Here is a 20580-nt window from a genome sequence, read left to right on the forward strand (position 1 = left end):
TAATCTATTTTGTTATGTTGATTGAGGGATAAATATTGGCCAGGACATCGGGGATAACTCCCCTGCTCTTCTTCGAACCTGGGGCTTGGGTGTTTCCGGATTCGTGACGTCAGAAAGACGTTCCGAAGTCCGGAAAAACATGACAACCGACTCGGCCTCGGTCAGGTTGCCGGATTCGGGAGGTCAAACCTGTATTCCAGTCTTGAACTCCAGGGGTGGAAGATGCCTGTGCATGGATTTTTTTAACGTGTGGTGACCGTTACACATCAGCCACCACAAGAGCTTGACAGAGCTAGGCCTTTATCCAGTGGCAAGGGTTAAGCAGGACAACTGGAGACCTGCTGTGCTGCACGGAACTAGTGCGCACATATATCGCAGTGTGGGCTGGCCCGTGCTGCCCCTGGGCCCTCGGCTCTTCTGGGCCTATGCCAATTAGCAGGTGGCTCGGGTAGTAGCCCTGATATTATCGCCTATGAAGTGCGCTATATTGAATTGAGAGAAGAATAAAAGAATGTCAAGCTGAATTAAAAGGAGAAGAGGTGCTATTATGAGCTTGGGGGATTGGTGGAATAAGCAAGTCTCTGTAATAAAGTGTAAGATGCATAGTATACAATGGGGGACAAATTGGGGCCGAGAGGGCGCTAACAGGGCATAAACGACTTTTCTCCCGCAGCGGCGCCGCTACCGACTCCTGCGAAATTCTGCGGGTGTTTAACGGTGGTGCTAACCGGTAGCGCCCGCTCCTGCCAGTAGCGTGCCAGGCCGCTGCACCGGCAATGAAGACGTCATCACCGTGAGCAGCGATCCGTTTCCGACATGAAGCGAAAATTCGGTATTGTTCCCTGAGGCCGCCTGCGACAGTTTTGCTTTAGGCCACTCGCGGGGCGAAATTTGAAACGGAGGTGCAGTGCTGTAATTTTTTTAAATGGCCAGCTTACCAGTCGCGGTCTTCTTCTTTGAGGATCTCGAGGTCCGTGCTGCGATGTTGCAGCCCAGCATTCCACTTACGTGCCGCGCTGCTGCCACGGCACCCCGCTCTCTAGTAGTCTAGCGGTGGCCCCTTCTCCCTAAAGCAGAGTCCACAGCATGCCCTCCCCTTTAATGGAAGGGGAGGGCCCTGTCTTCCTGCCAGTGCTATGCACCTCTTCGCGTAGCGCTGGAAAATTTACGATGTTTAGCGCCCTGGTCCCACACCAAGAGGAAGTGCAGCGTGACATATTGTGCTGCACTTACTCTAGGAGGCGCGGCAAGCCCAATTTCTACTGCGGGGTGGGACTTCAACGTTTTTGGCCCCCAGTAGCTCCGATCTGGGGCAAGGGTGTGACTCGGATGTTGGAAAGTGAACGTTGAATTAACTTTTGGGGAAATTATGCTCTCATTGGTCTGTTGAAAACCGAAATGACATTGATTAAAAAATTATGATTGTGCAGTGTAAAAGTGCTTCAAATTAACCAGAAGGCATCATGTAAAATGTTTCCTGGGAAAGCATGTCACTGTGACCCCGAGAAATGAACCACTAAATTTGTGTCATCAACATTTGCATTCCTCCTTCAGGCTTTCACATTTATATGTACTTTTTGTATCCAATACGATTAAAGAAATGTTGGGTATCCCTACAGATTAAGTTATAAAGCTTATCTAACTCCTTGCTTTCACAGAGCACTATTGTTGGGAAACACCACAGGACAGACTAGGATATCAAAGGCTTTAGCCAAATAGTAGAGCCCACTTGATATAACTTAGTGTTGTTTAAATATAAAAGGTCAGGGGCTAGAACCTCCACTTTTGAGGTTATCGCCCAAAAATGGGTGTTATTTCCTGCATGGGTGGTAAAAAAGGGTTTTCAGATCGCCGGCTTCTCGCCCATTATCAAAACATCTAGTTTACATTTTTGAAAATGGCGTTGCCATGAGCGATCTCAAATGGGCGGTAGCGTAAATTTTTTTTGACCTTCTGCCGTATAGTGTGGCCGTCTTTAGCAACGGCATGGCAATGCTCGGTTCCCGCAATTCTGGAGGTCAAGGGTCACAATAACATGCGCAGAAGAGGAGACAGAGAGAGAGGGGGCTCAGAGGGACTGAAGGCATGGCTGGTTGTGGTGTGGCTGCTTTGAGAGGAAGGAGGGAGACTTTAGAGCTTCACAGCAAGTAGGCAAACAAAAAGTAGCTGTTACCAGCCACATATTTGACCGAATTTGCCCTATAATGGAGGGAGAGGAGGAGGCATCACAGCACACTGTGGAGACTGAAGCTGGAGAGAGCAGTGAGTTGGGAGAGGAGCATATTGGAGGGTGCAAAAGAGGCAGGAGGTTCTTGGAAAAGGCTAATGCCTCCCTCCTACAAGAGGTCGAGTCAAGCTGGGGTGATTTGACACAGGGAGAGCGTGGGAAGCCCACCCCAAAGGCCTACCAGAGGATATGGATCGAGATAGCAGAGGTGGTCTCGTCGACGACCAACGAGGTGCGTGAGGGCAACCAATGCCGCAAACAATGGAACGACCTTGTGGGATCCGCAAGAGTAAGTATTACATTGATTTACACGTACTTATGTATTTATATGATTTGATTTGTAACAGTCATGAGTGACTATCAGCAGATGTGAGGTCTTGCATTTTTACCGGAAATGTTTCAGTCAAAGCCTGCGGTCACGGTGTACATCTTTAGGTAAAGAATGATAATAATCATAATAATCATGATTATATCTGTCGGTTATATGTTGTATCAGTCCTTGTGACAGTACCTAGCAATGATATCACGCAATGATCTTATGTCATGTCGTCCTGTCACCTTTTACAGAAGAAGCTATTGACGATGAGGTCCATGCAGAGGCGAACGGGTGGGGGGCCACCAGTCCCCAGCGACATCACAGAGATGGAGGAGCGAGTGCTAGCACTCGTGGAGAAGCACCCCCGGACAGCCACGGATGCATCTGCAGACCCTGAAGTGATGCCACGTGAGTAAAGCTTACACCATTGCATGATGTAAAGTCAATAGATGCCACACCAACTCATATCCGACCAATCATATATGATTGATGATTTCTAAAAGTATCATAGAAATAATGCTGGCCTAATGAAAATCATTACAATGCACAATGTGTTGATAGTGATGAAATGTGATATCTGCAATGATTTTGAGAGCGGTGGTGCTTTTGTCGTGCATATGCTATGTGTAGTGATGGACTCACCTTGTCACCCTAGCACTCCCTTCTCCTCTAACAGCCTCTTTTGTGTCATTCAGCTCAGCCAGCAGCGCGGCCCCAGGCAAGGTCACAAAGTCCAGAAGGTGGGGGCTCGGGGCAGGAGTCGGTGGGTGTCCTACTACACCTGGTGCTGAGGAGCTCCGACTGTCGCCTGTCAATCCGCTGGGTCTGTTCTCAACAGATGAGTGCGTGGACTTCAAAGAATTTGCATCGCCACGCTCCAGAACCCATTCCACCCCAAGGCCATCAATTGGTCCTCCGGACATTTCCGCCTCCACTCTGGAGGTGCCGGCCCCAAGCACCTCTCCACAGGACACCCCATTTGTCCCCAGGACGACGCCAACCTCGCAGAGGTCTCGTGGACATCGCAGGTCTGTTCCACGAGCGTGATATGACAACGGAGAGATGGGGTACAGTTGTCCAGGAGGACTGTAGAAATTGGTGACCAGCTCATCGAAGCTTTGGGGGACATATCCCAACACCTGGCCACCATTATCGAGTACATTTCGCGCATGGTGGAGACCTTGGGTGCAATAGCCAGGAACACTGCTGCCACAGTCCTCCCAGGGATCCCAGAGCGCGGCACTCCACCCCTAGGACTTGCACCACCACTGCGAATGACAGATGAGAGCAAGGACCAAGATCCTGCTTCTGCATCAGAGAATGCTGCCCCCTTGGCAACCCCCCACTCCCGTACCCGTGCAACCACCGCATCTGCCTTCATCCCCCCCAATGAGGCACCTCCTGATGTTCTCCTCGGCTAGGCGCCGTGGAGCGAGGAGGGGAAGGGGTGGAGGTGGGGAGAAGAAGGAGGGGGGAAGGAAAGTGAGGTGCACGTGCACAGGTGATGGCTATGTTATATCTCCAACTGGGTGTATGCAATTTGTTGCAATATATGGGGGCTGGGGACCACGCTCCTGCTTTGCCTTTGTATTCTGTGTTGCTGGACATGTTGAACATGTGATTAATGTCAATCGTGGAAAAAGTGGGATGTGGCTGGGGGTTGGGTGTTATTGGCCGTGATACTTATGATTTCAGACTAATGTTGGTATTAAACATTTGTTATTGAACATAACCTTGTTGTGCATTGTGTCAGATAGCTGGACCATTACACACTGGTGATTCCTTACCATGAAAGGGTTGAATACAACTTAACATCAATCAACGTAAACTTTAACTGGAACCAAGGTGATAGGCACCATTGATGTCTGAGCTGCACACACACAGTAGTGTGTCAGCGTTGTCACTCACATCAGCGCTCTTTCAGTCAACTCTTTCCGATATCAGCTCCTCACGTAAAAGTGGGATTTAACAAATGCCAGCAACACCACTGGCGTTCATTCTAGTTAGTTCCACTTTTTGTGGGCGGTTTTTTGAGCGAGCGATATTCTGGGCAATATGTGTGCAAGGTGGTGAAATTGAAGATGGGCGATCTTCATGGCCGCTAGTTTGGGTAAATATGCTCTTTATGACAAAAAACAGTTGCCGGGTGTTAATATTGAATCTCGGCGTTAATTCTGCGCGGAAAGTAACACTGGGTGATATTATGGGCGTTGAATTCGCCCATTCTGCTGATTCTGCCCCCAAAAAGTGGGCGGACAGTGATATTTTTTCTCGGCATTAAGCCCAATGGGAAAATAACGCTCGCCAGTAAGTCTCCTAAAAATGCCCGTCAGTTTCCATTTTGTGCCAGAATGGGCGATGTATGGGCGTTATGCGTCATTTCAGCGGTAAAATGTGTGTTAAGTAGGCATTAAGCATGAAAAAAAGTTGAGGTTCTAGCCCCAAGTTCCTTCCCATATTATCGTGACAAAACCAACCAGTTCTAGTGCTATCTGTAAAACACTGAATCGGCATTCTTGATTGATCTGAACCAACCACAGTCTCTGGAAATCTATTTCTCACTTCCACCAGCCTGCAGGAAAAATATTTTTTCTTTCAAACCTTGCTTGATGTTTGTTTTGTACTGTGTCTTTCACTCCTACGCTCTCTGTGCAAGATAAGCAGCATGCTTAATTCAACCTTATCTGCACTTTTCATTATTTTAAAGATCAGTCTTTTTTTTAAAGAAAATAAGTTTAGTCGCTTGAGCATTTCACCATTCACCTTGGGCCTGAATCATCTTGGTCACTTTTCTCTGATCTCTTTCCAATATATCTGCTTCCATCTCAGGAAAGCCTGTTCCTATTTGGGTAACTATCCCTGCTTTAGATATTGTATCTGAATTAGTTAGCATGTGATATTTAAATATAACGGTTTGAAAGACCATCTACACTTAAGGAGACACACATTTTCAGACAATGGGTTGAATAGGCACAACATCTTCAGATTAATGCACCCCAGCTCTTAGAGAGAGTCAAATTAAAGGAATCTGTGTCAAAATACAAAGCTGGATGAGCCACCTGTTTCTTCAGTGAGCATTTCAAAGCCACACGAGAGAAAAAAAACACATTGCATTGATTTTTCTGGAAAGAGGTCAACTTCAATGCATCTATTTACAAAGAATTTAGACCATCAATTATTCTTTTAAACAATTCAGAGCAAAGGATTGTAAAATAACAAATTCCACTCAAATACATGTTGTTCACTGAATGTAGAAACTCACATTTACATTGTGGAGTCTTCCAATTATTACTCCACATTCCATCTTCTCTGCAAACAGCTTTTGTTTGTTGACCAGATTCCAGCGTGAAGCCCTCATTGCACCGATAGTTGACTCTGCTGCCCATGCTGTAATCTCTGCCAAAGACCGAGCCATTTCCAGGGGTTTTGGGAATACCGCAACTGATTGCTGCAACAATAGATACAATTTGAATTTAGTTTGAACCTGACAAACTTCCCTACTTATTTTTAAAGTAGTCAAAGTAGAAAGGCTCATTCATATTCACAAATACTTTACAATATGATTTATGTTTTATACAACCACATTAAAAAAAATACACATTAGAATATTGGAAAAAGGGTCCAGTAGCTGAAACAGTCACTTAAATATTCCCAGGGTTTGTATAAACTGGGAGATGGGGGGGTATTTGCTCTGAAAGTTCCTTTACTCAGTCCTGGCAACCGAACGGTCAGAGACAGAATCTCGGTGTCCTAAATTTTAACTCGGGGCCTATTTTTGGCAGGTAAGCAGCAGTTAGGAACTCACCCACTGCTCCAGAAATGTGCCCTGTGTTATTTTAACACCCGGGTGTCATTTACATGATTTTGTTTTTCAGTTGCACAGCCACAGGGGAAGAACAGTTGGATTTATGGCGTGAGAAGTTTTTTGCAGGTATAAGAGAGGCAGTTTTGGTTGCCATCTCTCTCTCTCTCCCCTCTTCTACACCTGCTTGCTTCGTTTAACGCACAAGGACTGAGCAATCCATCTGGGACGGAGAGAAGAAACACCAGAGAGCCTTACTACCTCGACGGGGAAGCTGACCTTGAGACTGGACTTGAAGACCCAGAAGATACGCCTCATCGGGAGAAGCAGCGAGTAAGCCAGAGGGGTAATTGGTGAGCATTTATCCCAGCCCACACATCTTTAAGACCACCGCATAATGAGAAACGGTGTCGGGTGTCCCGACCAAGCCTTAGGGGTTTTAGTGGGGAAGTTTTTGCAAGGATCATAAGCGTTTGTACATTCTGTTAGACAGATCTAGTGGTGCAATTTTGAATCTGAGCTGGCGTGTTTCAGACGTGGTTACTTCACGTTAGGGCCCTGTTTAGATGGGCCAGACTGTGTGGTGTACTGTGTTTGTTTGTATTACACTACCAGTGTGTATTTTTACGAGGTGAAGGTATGTGCTTTAACTTGAATAAAAACATTGTGATGATTGGGACCGAAAAGATCTGTCTATGACTATATATTACTATTCACGACTTATCAACAAGAGCAGACATTGATGACGAGATTCAACACCGCCTCCCGTGTGCCAGTGCAACCTTCGGCCGCCTGAGGAAAAGAGTGTTTGAAGACCAGGCCCTCAAATCCATCACCAAGCTCATGGTCTACAGGACTGTAGTAATACCCGCCCTCCTGTATGGCTCAGAGACATGGACTCAGTGTCAAAGGCCTTTGTGAGGTCAAAGAAGGCCATGTATAAGGATTGGTGCTGTTCCCTACATTTCTCTTGTAGTTGTCGCGTGGTGAAGATCATGTCCGTTGTACCCCTTAGTGGACGGAATCCACACTGCGATTCTGGGAGGAGCTGGAGAAATACCACCAACGATGTCTCCGCAAGATCCTACAAATCCCCTGGGAGGACTGACACACCAACGTTAGCATCCTCAACCAGGCCAACATCTCCAGCATCGAAGCACTGACCACACTTGATCAGCTCCGCTGGGCAGGCCAAATCGTTCGCATGTCAGACACGAGACTCCCAAAGCAAGTGCTCTACTTGGAACTCCTTCATGGCAAGCGAGCCAAAGGGGGGCAGAGGAAACGTTACAAGGACACCCTCAAAGCCTCCCTGATAAAGAGCACCATCCCCACTGACACCTGGGAATCCCTGGCCAAAGACCGCCCTAAGTCGAGGAAGTGCATCCGGGAGGGCGCTGAGCACCTCGAATCTCATCGCCAAGAGCAGGCAGTGGAAAGAGCGTGTGGCAAACCAGTTCTACCCACCCCTTCCCTCAACGACTATCTGTCCCACCTGTGACAGGGACTGTGGTTCTTGTATTGGACTGTTCAGCCACCTAAGGACTCATTTTTAGAGTAGAAGCAAGTCTTCCTCGATTCCGAGGGACTGCCTATGAAGATGAAGAGGGGTGATTCGAAACCACCAGAGGCAAAGCCACTTACAATTGCATGCAGAACTCTTAAGATGGTGTAGTAGTATTTTGCATAATTTGCTGGCACAAATCCCAACACACAAGCAATTGCACAGTTAAAGGGAATTGCAGTGAAAGAGATGGGAGATTTCTAATTGAACTAAGGAAGGTCAGGGAATTCAATCAAAAATTCAAAAATTATCTGATTTTTTATTTTGCACCTCATTGATCGCTTCCAGTAAATTATGCTGAAGTAGACTTTCAGCAGACATCTCAGGTGCCCTGATTTTATCTGGATGTCCGAATCATTTAGGAGGGTGAAAAGAAGCTACAATCCCAATTTCTAAAATGCCTTTTGTTTGTGAGCTACTTGCTTGCTGGGGTCTGGCTGTGATGCTACTAGAAGAATGGCAGGCAGACAAATCAATTGGAGAGTCCAAGGCACCGCCCCCCCACCCCCCACCCCCCCAACCACTGCCCCCAGCAGGCCCAGATCAAAAAGAGAAGTGCCAACTTCCTGGCCCTTTGTGCAGCCTGTGGCCAGCCTGGTGTCCAACAAGCCCTATCGCAGCTCAATGACTTGCATTTTACAGATATCCTCTGGCTAGCGACTTTTATGCTGGCTTTGATTTTTGAGTCTGTTTTGTAATTCGTGCTATGAAGTGTTTTGATTGACAACAGTTCTTACAATCCAGCGGGGAGGTTGTTGATAGTGAGATGTTGCATTGCAGCAAGGAAGATCGAGAAGAGTGTTGGTGTGATGACGCAACCCTGCTTGACCCCGGTCCGGACGTGGATTGGGTCCGTGGTGGATCTGTTGGTCAGGATCACGGCTTGCATATCATCGTGGAGCAGGCAGAGGATGGTGACCAACTTTTGGGGGCCAGCCGAAACGAAGGGCCATGTTCCATAATCCCTCAGTGTCAAAGGCCTTTGTGAGGTCAAAGAAAGCCATGTACAAGGATTGGTGCTGTTCCCTACATTTCTCTTGTAGTTGTCGCGTGGTGAAGATCATGTCCGTTGTACCCCTTAGTGGACTGAATCCACACTATAACTCTGGGAGGAGCTCTTCAGCCACAGGGAGAAGGCGGTTGAGGAGGATTCTTGCGATGACTTTCCCAGAGGCCAACAGAGGGAGATTCCTCTGTAGTTGCTGCAGTCGGACTTGTCTCCTTTTTTGAAGGTGGTCACAATTACGGCAACTCTGAGATCTCCGAGCATGCTCTCCTCCTTCCAGATAAGAGATGAGGTCATGCATTCATGCCAATAGTGCTTCTCCGCCATACTTTAGTGCCTCAGTGGGGATTCCATCTGCTCCTGATGCCTTGTTATTCTTGAACTGACGGATGGCCTTTTCTACCTCGTGCAGGACTGGGATGGTGGTGGGTACCATGCTGCGGGATGGAGTCGAGGAAACTCACGTCAAAGACAGAGTCTTGGTTAAGGAGATCTTCGAAGTGCTCCTTCCAGCAGGCCCTGACTGCCTCGTTGTCCTTAATAAGTGCCTCTCCGTTCTTGGCCAGCGGTGGTGTGGGGCCTTGGGTGCTTGGCCCAAGGTAGGTGGTCTTGTCAGTGCTGAAGAATCTGCACACGTCATGGTGTTGGCCAGCTGCTGGATCGCCTGTGCTTTCTCCACTCACCATCTATTTTTGGGGAGGCGTGATCGGCAGAGAGGGGTAGGGAAAACCAACTGCAGCGGTAATCTGCTCCTGACACAATGCCTAGAACACGACCTTGTCATCACCAACATCTTGTTCTATCAGAGGGACAAGTACAAGGCATTGTGGAAACACCCTCACTCCAAGCACTTGCACCTGCTCGACTATGTCATCGTCCGAGCAAGGGACAGTAAGGACGTATGCATCACCCGCACCATGACAGGAGCCGATGACTGCTGGACAGACCACCACCTAATCCACTCCATCATCAACATCAATATAGCCCCAAAGCAGCGACAGCAACAGAAGCAGTGCCCCAGAAAAATCAATGCCGGGGCACTGAAAGACACAGTTAAGAAAGTTCTATACAGCCAGCGCCTCAGTGCCAACCTGGCGACCTCTGATGATTCCGAGATGCAGAGTGCCCACAGCGCCTGGTCTGCCCTCAAGGCCTCTGTAACCAGCACCTGCGAAGAGATGCTCGGTCACTCAACCAGGTAACACAAAGATTGGTTTGACGAGGACGACCAGGAGATCCAGGAGCTAATAAGTCGCAAGCACAGGACATTTCTGAACTTAAAGCAGCAACCCAACTCAGGAGCAGCAAAGCAGCTCTACAGGCAGTTGAAGGCCGAGGTCCAACAAAAAACCCACAACCTAAAGAAAAGAAGGTGGGTGGAGAAAGCACAAGAGATCCAACAGCTGGCCGACAACCATGATGTGCGAAGATTCTTCAGCGCAGTCAAGACCATCTATGGCCTAAGCACTCAAGGCCCCACCCCCATAATAGGAAAAGAGAACATAAGAAATAAAAACATAATAACATAAGAAATAGGAGCAGGAGTAGGCCATTCGGCCCCTCCAGCCTGCTCCGCCATTCAATAAGTTCATGGTTGATCTTCAACCTCAACTCCACTTTTACTTGCACTATCCCCATATCCCTTGATTCTCTTAATATCCCCAAATCCATCAATCTCGGTCTTGAATATGCTTAATGACTGAGCCGCCACAGTCCTCTGGGGTAGAGAATTCTAAAGATTCAGCTGTGAGTCCATCTGTGGTTGAACGACCTCGTAACACTCACAGGAGGAAACGTTGAGGCTTCCCGCCCGGTGGGCATAGGGCAGTAACGCTCTAAAAATAGCAGAGAAGAACTGTCGCTGTCGCTACGGCCATTGCATTTTCTCCGGCGTCCTCGAAGTAGGAGGTGCACAGCTACGTTAGGTATTTAAATTGGTGTCCATGATGTCAATAGGACCCTGATGCCATTTTAGGACTCAACTGGGGCATGCGCTGCTTGGTATCATTTGCCAGACTAGTCGACGAGGAGCTCAAAAGTTAAGTATTTACTATTTTTGTGGGGCAGGAATGCTTGATCGGGCTCTACAGAAATAACCTGCTGCCATACTGGATCCCACCTTCAATTGAGCTTTTTCCAGACCGAGGAGTCAACTGGGCGCCCGATATAATGGTAGCCCGGAGCCGACGGATTGGCCGAGGGCTCGAGTTTCCTTCCCTCGGCCCAGGCCTGGCCCTCAATATGGACTGTCAGGGCCTCCGCCGGCCAGCCAACCAAAAGCCACACCGAGCATAAATATACCCCACCGTGTGGATTCACAGGTGAAGCAAGGCTCCTTGACAGGGTACTGGAGGGAACCCAGTGCCGGGGATACAAAGCACAGAGTCAACGTCTTGAGGAACATAAGAAATAGCAGCAGGAGTAGGCCATTTGGCTCCTTGAGCCTGCTCCACCATTCAATAAGTTCATGGCTGATCTTCAACCTCAACTCCACTTTTACTTGCATTATCCCCATATCCCTTGATTCCCTTAATATCCCCAAATCTATCGATCTCTGTCTTGAATATACTTAATGACTGAGCTTCCGCAGTCCTCTGGGGTAGAGAATTCCAAAGATTCACAAATAGTGCATCCACAGCCTTGTGATTGCTGTCCGTCAATGTTAAGAAGCAGAAAATGTATCTTTAAGTGCTTTGAGGCAGGAAGATAAAGACAGGGAGGGAATGCAGTGCGGCGGGGGGGAGGGGGGGAGGTTGCAAACTGGTTCAAAAGAGGCTCAGGGTGGTTTGGGTTCCATTTCCTTGGCCCTCTTCCCCCACACTGATTACTTCCAGGTACCAGCAAACACTCTCTCCCAGTAATCCCAGGACTTAGCTCAGTGTTTCCAGAACCTCCCTCTCCAGTGTTCCTGGAACCTTGGGACTTCTTCGCTCCTCTGTCCCCACCTTCTCAAAATATTTCTCGATTCTGAGGCCCCACCCTAGTACTGCCAAGATTGGGACTCTCTTCCCAGTTCGTATCCTCAATGCTGATAAGTCAATGTCTCTGGTAATACTACTCGGCACAACAGCAAAACTTCTGACTCACTGAAAGCAACACTACAGGGGAATGACTAGCAACTATTAAAATTAAAGGGATGTCTGTGCTATGTATGGACCATAAGATTGTCCCACTATGTTTGGAGGGCCACAGTCATTCTATTGCATTACAATTACAAATACTTACAATGCAAAGGACATTAAAATGTGTGGAGACCATAACAGTGAGTTCAACTTATTTGGATGTACATAAATTACAGTAAATGATTGATAATATTAGGTTCCTCAAATATTCATGGTATTAGCCATAATGTATAATAAAGCATCCCTGATGTTTTGGGCCCGTAATGCTCAATTTTTCAAATTTGCAAGTTCAGAGATATAGGGCTAGAAATTGCGAAGCGTCCTGTTTGGGGTGATAACTTTTGAATAGTCGCAAAAGTATCGGCGAGCGAAAAAGATTTGCTGCTCCCGGGAACTTCAGCTTTAGTACTCCAAGAGGGAAGTGGAGTGCTAAATCAAGCGCGACTACTTCCCTTAGAGTGCTAAAATTTGTAAGAGGGGCGGTAGCGGCAGAGTGCTACATTTGGTGCAATGCTGTCGTCTTTAGAGGTTCTTTCCCTCGCTTAAAGGAAAGGGCCAATGATCGGCTGAATTTATCTTACTGCTATCTCTGTGAGGGCCACAGGATCTGCGCTACACACACAATGGTCCAAGCACTCTAAGAGAGTGGAGGCTGAGGAATCGTGGGGTCAGAAGCAATCAGAAGGCACCAGAGATCGGGGAAGAGGAATACATTTTGCCCTACATGACCACCACTGCCTTTAAATATCACTCCCCAAGTGGCCAGCTGCCATTGTTGATGCCTGATGATGCTGCAGGGGACGGGAGTGAACATTGCATCCAGGGCGGTAACGGGGCGCTGTGCCCCAGATGACGTCATGATCTATGGGGCGCAAGAGAGCGAGGCGGTAAGTGTTAGCGCTAGCGCAAAATCACCAGGGCAGTTCGTGGACGTCGGTGAAATCGCTAAGTTAACAGGCGCTAATAGGAGGCACAAACCAGGTGAATTTTTCCCCCTTACTGTCAAGCAATACACAATAAAGCATTATGCGTATAAAGCATCACTGTCATCATAAAATGTACTTGGAGAGAAAGAAGAACTAAAATTCCCATACCTTCTTTTATCACAATGGTAAGGGTCAGTGCCATGGCTTTCAGCAGATTTTAGATCATTTTGTTGGGTATTTTTAAGCAAGCAAAAATTGTTTGGCAACCATTTTTTTTTAATGAAGGTATTGCCCTTTTAAGCTGATTCCATAATGTTGTTGTCACACTGCACTACTGAACTGAGATAGGTCACTGCAGAGAGAGCACAGCTGCAAGTCCTGTGTGACACTGCAGGCAGCACCTGGTTGTGCCTTGCTCTGTGAAAACATGCACAGAGTTCCACTTCCCCAGGCAGCTATTCTTTAATAATAGGAGTGAGCAGGCAGCTTCATTCATTATAAAGATTCAATGGTATGTTTATAAAAAGGTCAAGAGATTCAACAGACCACCTGAGCAATTCTTAATCTCAGTTGGACGGGAGTTATACTACACTCGGTGTGAAACCCAAATGCTGTGTGACAGCCTCCTGGGGAGAACCTAACATTACTTGGCTTTAGTGTGCCTGGGAGTCAGCTGGGGATCTGAACTGCAAGTTATATTACCACCTCAATGTGGACACTCACCTAAAAGCATTTCACATTGACATGAAAGTGGTATATTGTAAATGGTCTTTGAACGGTCCTTATCACACTCGGTAATAGAATGTATGAAAAGCACTTCTGTGGCCATTACACAGCTGCAGCTTTCGAAACACAATTTCACAGTGCCTTCAGTACACTCTGGGCTCAAGACTGTACTGTTTCAAAAATAATGCTGTATTTAAAACACGCCAACATTTTGTAAGCTGCGTAATAGTTTGAACAGTGTTAAAATACCAGAAAGCAGTTTAGGTGAGCACGGAGAGCGAATAAATCTGATGTTAATCTAGTTCCAAAACTAGAGGCCATAAAATATAAGATAGTCAACAATAAATCAAATAGGGAATTCAGGCAGAACTTCTTTACCCAGAGAGTGGTTAGAATGTGGAACTTACAAGGAGTAGTAGAGGCAAATAGCATTGATGCATTGAAGGGAAAGCTAGATGAACACATGAGGGAGAAAGGATTAGAAGATTATGCTGATAGGCTTAGATGAAGAGTGATGGAAGAAGGCTCGTGTGGAGCATAGACCAGTTGGGTCAAATGGCCTGTTTCTGTGCTGAAAATTGTATCTAATTTGCCAAGCAGTGCACAGTGGGGATGTTAAGGATGAGAATAAATCATTAAAATAATGTAAGAGGTGGTATCTGAGTAAAATCTACTGCGATTTGACACCAAAATATTGAAAGAGAGACCCAACTTTAATTAGAATGCAGTATCAGCTAAAGGAATTTATATGGTTGGGTCATCATGGAATGCAGTATAATAACTGATGGCCCCTTCATCTTTAAGCTGGCTGAAACATCCCGGAGTAAGAAACACAACCGAAGGTCCCTCTTAGTGATTGTAACAGCACAGCAAGACTGTAGTGAAACTATCAACTTTAAAATCCATTGTCCACTATCTCGCGACACTGTTCTTTGTGAAATATGTGCTCATCAAGTTGCCGGATGTTAGTGCTGAGGAATGGACTGGTTTCCATTTCAGGCACCCAGTCTGAGTATTGAGAATTCCTGGGTCAGGTATAGCAGAGTCAAATGCAAAGCAGAGCTCTTTTCACTGTGCTGAACAATGTGCCTCAACCCCAACCTCAGCACAACATCCATTACTGTGTCAATGTGACAATTTTCCATTTCCCATGCCAGCTGTCCTGTAACCAATTAGTGCCAAATTGAGGGCAGTTTTGTGCTATGAGCACATACCCACTGGGAACTGGGATACTGCTGAAAATAATTTCATATAAAATCCATAAAGCCTACAGATAGAGAGGACGACTTTTATCCTATTATTCTGGATTTGAAGTGAACCCTGGTCCCAAAGGAGAAAGTCCAGTGCATCATCTAGTTGCCCAGTCCATTATAAAACAAGCAAAATATCTGTGTTCCTGTTTCTCGAGGGCTCAACCTCTCTCAGATCACATTAAGGCTCATACTTTGTGGTAAGCCCACATCCATGGCATATAATCTTTCAATGGCCGGAGCCGTAAAAACTTCACCAGTCTGAGTTAAACCTGCTCAATTCTCCTGGTTTAGTGCCCAAATCACTGTACATTTTTTTCACATTTCATCTCGGTATAAAGTTGATAGGGCTTTTGTGTTTAACAGATAATTCCATGTTTGCTATACTGCCGTCTCCCGTTGGTTATTTTTTAAATTTGGAAACGCAGAAAGTAGAAAGATTACATTTTGCTGAGAATTTGGTGCATTCTGTAGAGATTCTACAAATAAGAGCTAAATCACAAACTTCTATCTACTCAGTTAGAGCTTAAAACATGGCAGCTTCCCCTGTGAATCTGTGCAAAATGTGCATCTCAAGAATGCAAATGGTAGGCTGAAGCTCAAGTGATTGATACATTTAATCATCCGATCGTTAAATAAACTGCTAACTATTAAGATTAGTTCATTTTTTTATTTCCAATTGTGGTTTTTCCTACTCTCTTGCTCGGCAGTCCCCAGTTCCTCGATCCAGTGACTGAAAAAAATGTGACTTAAAGAAAAATGGAAGTTTAACATGTGAATTGGATTCCTGATTTGATAGGGAGTGAGTGGAATTAAAGGCTTGGTGTTCGAGAATGAGAAAGATGAGAATGCTCTGAGCAGGTCCTGAAAGAGGAGAAAAATAACAAGGGAAGGTGGAGGGCAGAATATGCTGGGATTATTGTACCACATCAGTTTGCAGCACAGAGCAGGACATTGGTCATTAAACTTTAACTGTCAGAGAAACATAGAAACATAGAAAATAGATGCAGGAGCACACCATTCGGCCCTTCGAGCCTGCACCACCATTCAATATGATCATGGCTGATCATGCAACTTCAGTACTCCATTCCTGCCTTCTCTCCATACCCACTGATCCCTTTAGCCGTAAGGGCAACATCTAACTCCCTCTTGAATATATCCAACGAACTGGATTCAACAACTTCTTCTAAATTCCAGTGAATATAAGCCTAGTCGATCCAGTCTTTCTTCATATGTCAGTCCTGCCATCCCGGGAATCAGTCTGGTGAACCTTCGCTGCACTCCCTCAATAGCAAGAATGTCCTTCCTCAGATTAGGAGACCAAAACTGCACACAATATTCCAGGTGAGGCCTCATCAAGGCCCTGTACAACTGCAGTAAGGTGTCCCTGCTCCTACACTCAAATCCTCTCGCTATGAAGGCCAACATGCCATTTGCTTTCTTAACTGCCTGCTGTACCTGCATGCCTACTTTCAATGACTAATGCACCATGACACCCAGGTCTCGTTGCACCTCCCCTTTTCCTAATCTGTCACCATTCAGATAATATTCTGCCTTTCTGTTTTTGCCACCAAAATGGATAACCTCACACTTATCCACATTATACTGCATCTGCCATGTATTTGCCCACTCACCTAACCTGTCCACGTCACCCTGCAGCCTCTTAGCATCCTCCTCACTGCTCACGCTGCCACCCAGCGTAGTGTCATGAGCAAACTTGGAGCTATTACACTCAATTCCTTTGTCTAAATCATTAATATATATTGTAAATAGCTGGGGTCCCAGCACTGAGCCTTGCAGTACACCACTAGTCACTGCCTGCAATTCTGAAAAGGACCTGTTTATTCCCACTCTTTGCTTCATGTCTGCCAACCAGTTCTCTATCCACGTCAATACATAAACCCCAATCCCATGTGCCTTCATTTTGCATACTAATCTCGTGTGGGACCTTGTCAAAAGCCTTTTGAAAGTCCAAATACACCACATCCACTGGTTCTCCCTTGTCCCCTCTACTCGTTACATCCTCAAAAAACTCTAGAAGATTTGTCAAGCATGATTTCCCTTTCATAATTCCATGCTGACTTGGACCGATCCTGTCACTGCTTTCCAAATGCGATACTATTACATATTTAATAATTGATTCCAGCATTTTCCCCAGTACCGATGTCAGGCTAACCAGTCTATAATTCCCTGTTTTCTACCTCCCTCCTTTTTTAAAAAGTGGGGTTACATTCGCTACCCTCCAATCCATAGGAACTGATCCAGAGTCCATGGAATGTTGGAAAATTACCAGCAATGCATCTACTATTTCTAGGGCCACTTACTTAAGTACTCTGGGATACAGGCCCTGGGGATTTATTGGCCTTCAATCCCATCAATTTCCCTAACACCATTTCCTGACTAATAAGGATTTCCCTCAGTTCCCTCAGTTCCTCCTTCTCGCTAGACCCTTGCTCCCCTAGTATTTCCGGAATGTTATTTGTGTCTTAGTAAAGACAGAACCAAAGTATTTATTCAATTGGTCTGCCATTTCCTTGTTCCCCATTATGACTTCACCTGATTCTGACTGCAAGGAACCTACATTAGTCTTCACTAATCTTTTTCTCTACACATATCTGTAGAAGCTTTTGCTGTCAGTTTTTAAGTTCCCTGCAAGCTTACTCTCATACTTTATTTTCCCCCTCCTAATTAAACTCTTAGTCCTCCTCTGCTAAATTCTAAATTTCTCCCAGTGCTCAGGTTTTCTGCTTTTTCTGGCCAATTTATATGCCACTATCCTTAATTTTCCTTGCTAGCCACGATTGAGCCACCTTCCCTGTTTTATTTTTACGCCAGTCAGGGATGTACAATTGTTGTAGTTCATCCATGTGATCTTTAAATGTCTGCCATTGCTTATCAACCGTCAACCCTTTAATATCATTTGCCAATCTATCCTAGCCAATTCACGTCTCATACCATCGAAGTTACCTTTCTTTAAGTTCAGGACCCTAGTCTCTGAATTAACTGTGTCACTCTCCATCTTCATGAAGAATTCTACCATATTATGGTCACTCTTCCCCAAGGGGCCTCGCACGACAAGATTGCTAATTAATCCTCTCTCATTACACAAGACCCAGTCTAGGATGGCCTGCTCTCTAGTTGGTTCCTCGACATATTCGTCTAGAAAAATGGGAGATGGTGAATCGGCAGCCGTTTTACACCTTGCCTGGAAAGAAAAATCAGGTGAAGTGTAAAACTGGCGGCCAATTCATTATCAACTGTTTTTCGTCCGGTGATAAAAATTAAAATGACCCAATTGGCACTGATTTTAACTCCAGCTGGATTCCCCGTTCAGACCCGAGTTAGTATTACAGTCGGTCTCAATGATGTCATCGAGCCGTAAAATGCATATGTAAAAAAAGACCCTGTTGGCTCCGGGCATGTGTCCTTGCTGCCTGTCCATGACAGCAGGTTAAATTTTCAGAAGTTGCGATCATGACAGCTTTTGAACAGGTAAGAGCCAGGGTGATTTTAACTGTCCACCTGCCATGTTCCTGCTGAGCGAGTAGGGTTAAAATTGCCCCGCTGTGTCTGTGTTAGCTCCTTGCTATATTTTTCCCACTGCCCTGCCCTCTTCCTATTGCTCTTCAACCTTTTATTGAACTTGGCCTTATAGGAGACACATATAAACATATCTAAAACAAAGTAAAAATAAATTAGTAACAGAAAACAAACATTTAAAAATTAATATAACAAAAGTAGAGAAGACATGAAAAAACTGTGCCGCAGATATTTTGAACATATGCAAATAATTCACAATTTTCTCCATTTTACTCTGAATACTTAATAAAGTGTATATTTTCTTTCTGCTAACACTGAATTATCTTGCTCAAATACAAGATGATGGTTCTCACTTCAAGTGGAAGCAGAAAGCCTTATCCTTTGCTACAAATCTCTGGTATTCCCAGTGTATTCATATTGCAGTTGAAATCCTGCTGTGCCGTAGTAGTAACAAATGCAATAAAATATTCATATGAGCTTCCTCTCTTATTTTACCAAAAATGTTGTTAATCAATTTATTTTCAACGGATTAGCACCTTCTTGAAAATAGCAGAGCAAAGGAACTTCATTCGAATGCACAAACACATTTGTTGCCAACTCCCAGAGTGTGATTTCTGAGAAAACAATATCTTGCATGTTCCCATGGACAAATGCTTGAAAGGCACAGTGGGCCATTCAGCATCTGAAAGGCAGGTTAACATTAGCAGCGAGACCTTCATGAGAACGGCTTCTGAACTGAGGCATATTTTAAGCGTGGAAGGATTGCTTGTCTTTCTCTTTTGTTTTGCTGGGGAAGGGTGAGCTGTACTGTTATATAGCCAATTGCATTACTTGATTTCTCAACACAGAAAGTTATCATTTAAGAACCACTTTTAAGAAGGACGTTGACAGTAGTAGGGATCACTGCTAATGCAAGTTATACATATGAGAATGGTTTTGTTCATTTCTGTGTGAAGGGAGTGAACTTTCTGTAATATTCATAGGAGTTAAAAAAAAAATAAGGTTTGGTATAACTCCACAATCTTTCTTGATAGTTCACCCATATCTAACTAAAATTTAACAGCAATAATAACAGCTTGCCTTTATATCGAGCCTTTTGTGTCAAAAAATGTGCCATGTTGCTTCACAGAGGAATGATCAGACGCAAATAGACGTCGATATGAAGAATAAGGTAGCATTGGCCAAAAACTTGGTCAAAGAGGTAGTTTTAAGGAGGGGTTTAAAGCAGAAGAGAGAGCTGAAGTGCCAGTAGGGTTTAGTTGGGGAATTCCAGAGCATTGGGCTTAGATGGCTGATGGATCAGAAGCTAATGATGGGACTAAAGGCCAGAGTTGGAAGATTACAGAGGTCTGGGAGGGACTGTAGGGCTAGAGAAGGCTACAGAGATAGGAAGAGCTAAGGCCGTGAAGAAACTTTACAATGAGAATGAGAATTTTAAGTTGGAGGCAATGAGGGACTGGAAGCCAATGTAGGTTAATAAGGACAGGGATGAGGGGGCGAGAGGGATTTGCTGCAGGATAGGATATGGGCAGCAGAATTTTGGATGAGATGAAGGTTACGAAGGGCGGAGGATGGGAGGCTGGCCAGGAGAGCGAAGGAGTAGTCGAGTCTGGAGGTGACAGAGGCACGGATGAGGGTTCAGCGCAATAGGCTAAGGCAGGGGTGAAGATGGGCGATGTCACAGCAAACACTGGGGCAGAAATTGTTGGAATGGTGCGCCTTGCAGCATGGTGAATTTGACTTTCTTCCTCATCCTTCAGATCGCAGATTTGCGCCCCAATTTGCTGGAAGTGCGAATTGATAGTAAGGCAATGATGTTAACATCGCATCTGGGACCTCATGAACATCGTGCCCAATGGTCTATCTGGTTAGCCAATGAACGAGAAGGATAGAGAAAGAAAGAGAGTGAATGACAGGGAAGTAAATTGGGTGAATCACATTCTACACAGAAAAAGAAATAAAGGGGAGAAAAGAAAGAGAGTGGATTAGGAGAGAAAGAGAAAAGAGCAGCAGAAAGAAAATGTAAGAGAATAATTTAATAAATAAACAGAAGAGACTATTGTAACCCAGGTGCGTTTGGGAATTGTTGTATTGGTCCATG

The 20580-nt window shown here is 45.4% G+C and overlaps 1 protein-coding gene across 1 annotated transcript in view; it reads right to left on the reverse strand.

Annotated features, from left to right (window-relative positions):
- The window catches only part of LOC139266579 (CUB and sushi domain-containing protein 1-like), a 3131815-nt gene that overhangs the window by 207938 nt on the left and 2903297 nt on the right, over positions 1–20580 (reverse strand). Inside the window, exon 50 of the mRNA XM_070884173.1 lies at positions 5806–5991. Coding sequence (XP_070740274.1) covers positions 5806–5991 — 186 coding nt within the window. The remainder of the gene's footprint in view (positions 1–5805; positions 5992–20580) is intronic.

This window comes from Pristiophorus japonicus, chromosome 7 (genome assembly GCF_044704955.1).
Source record: "Pristiophorus japonicus isolate sPriJap1 chromosome 7, sPriJap1.hap1, whole genome shotgun sequence".
In the NCBI taxonomy this organism is placed as follows: domain Eukaryota; kingdom Metazoa; phylum Chordata; class Chondrichthyes; family Pristiophoridae; genus Pristiophorus; species Pristiophorus japonicus.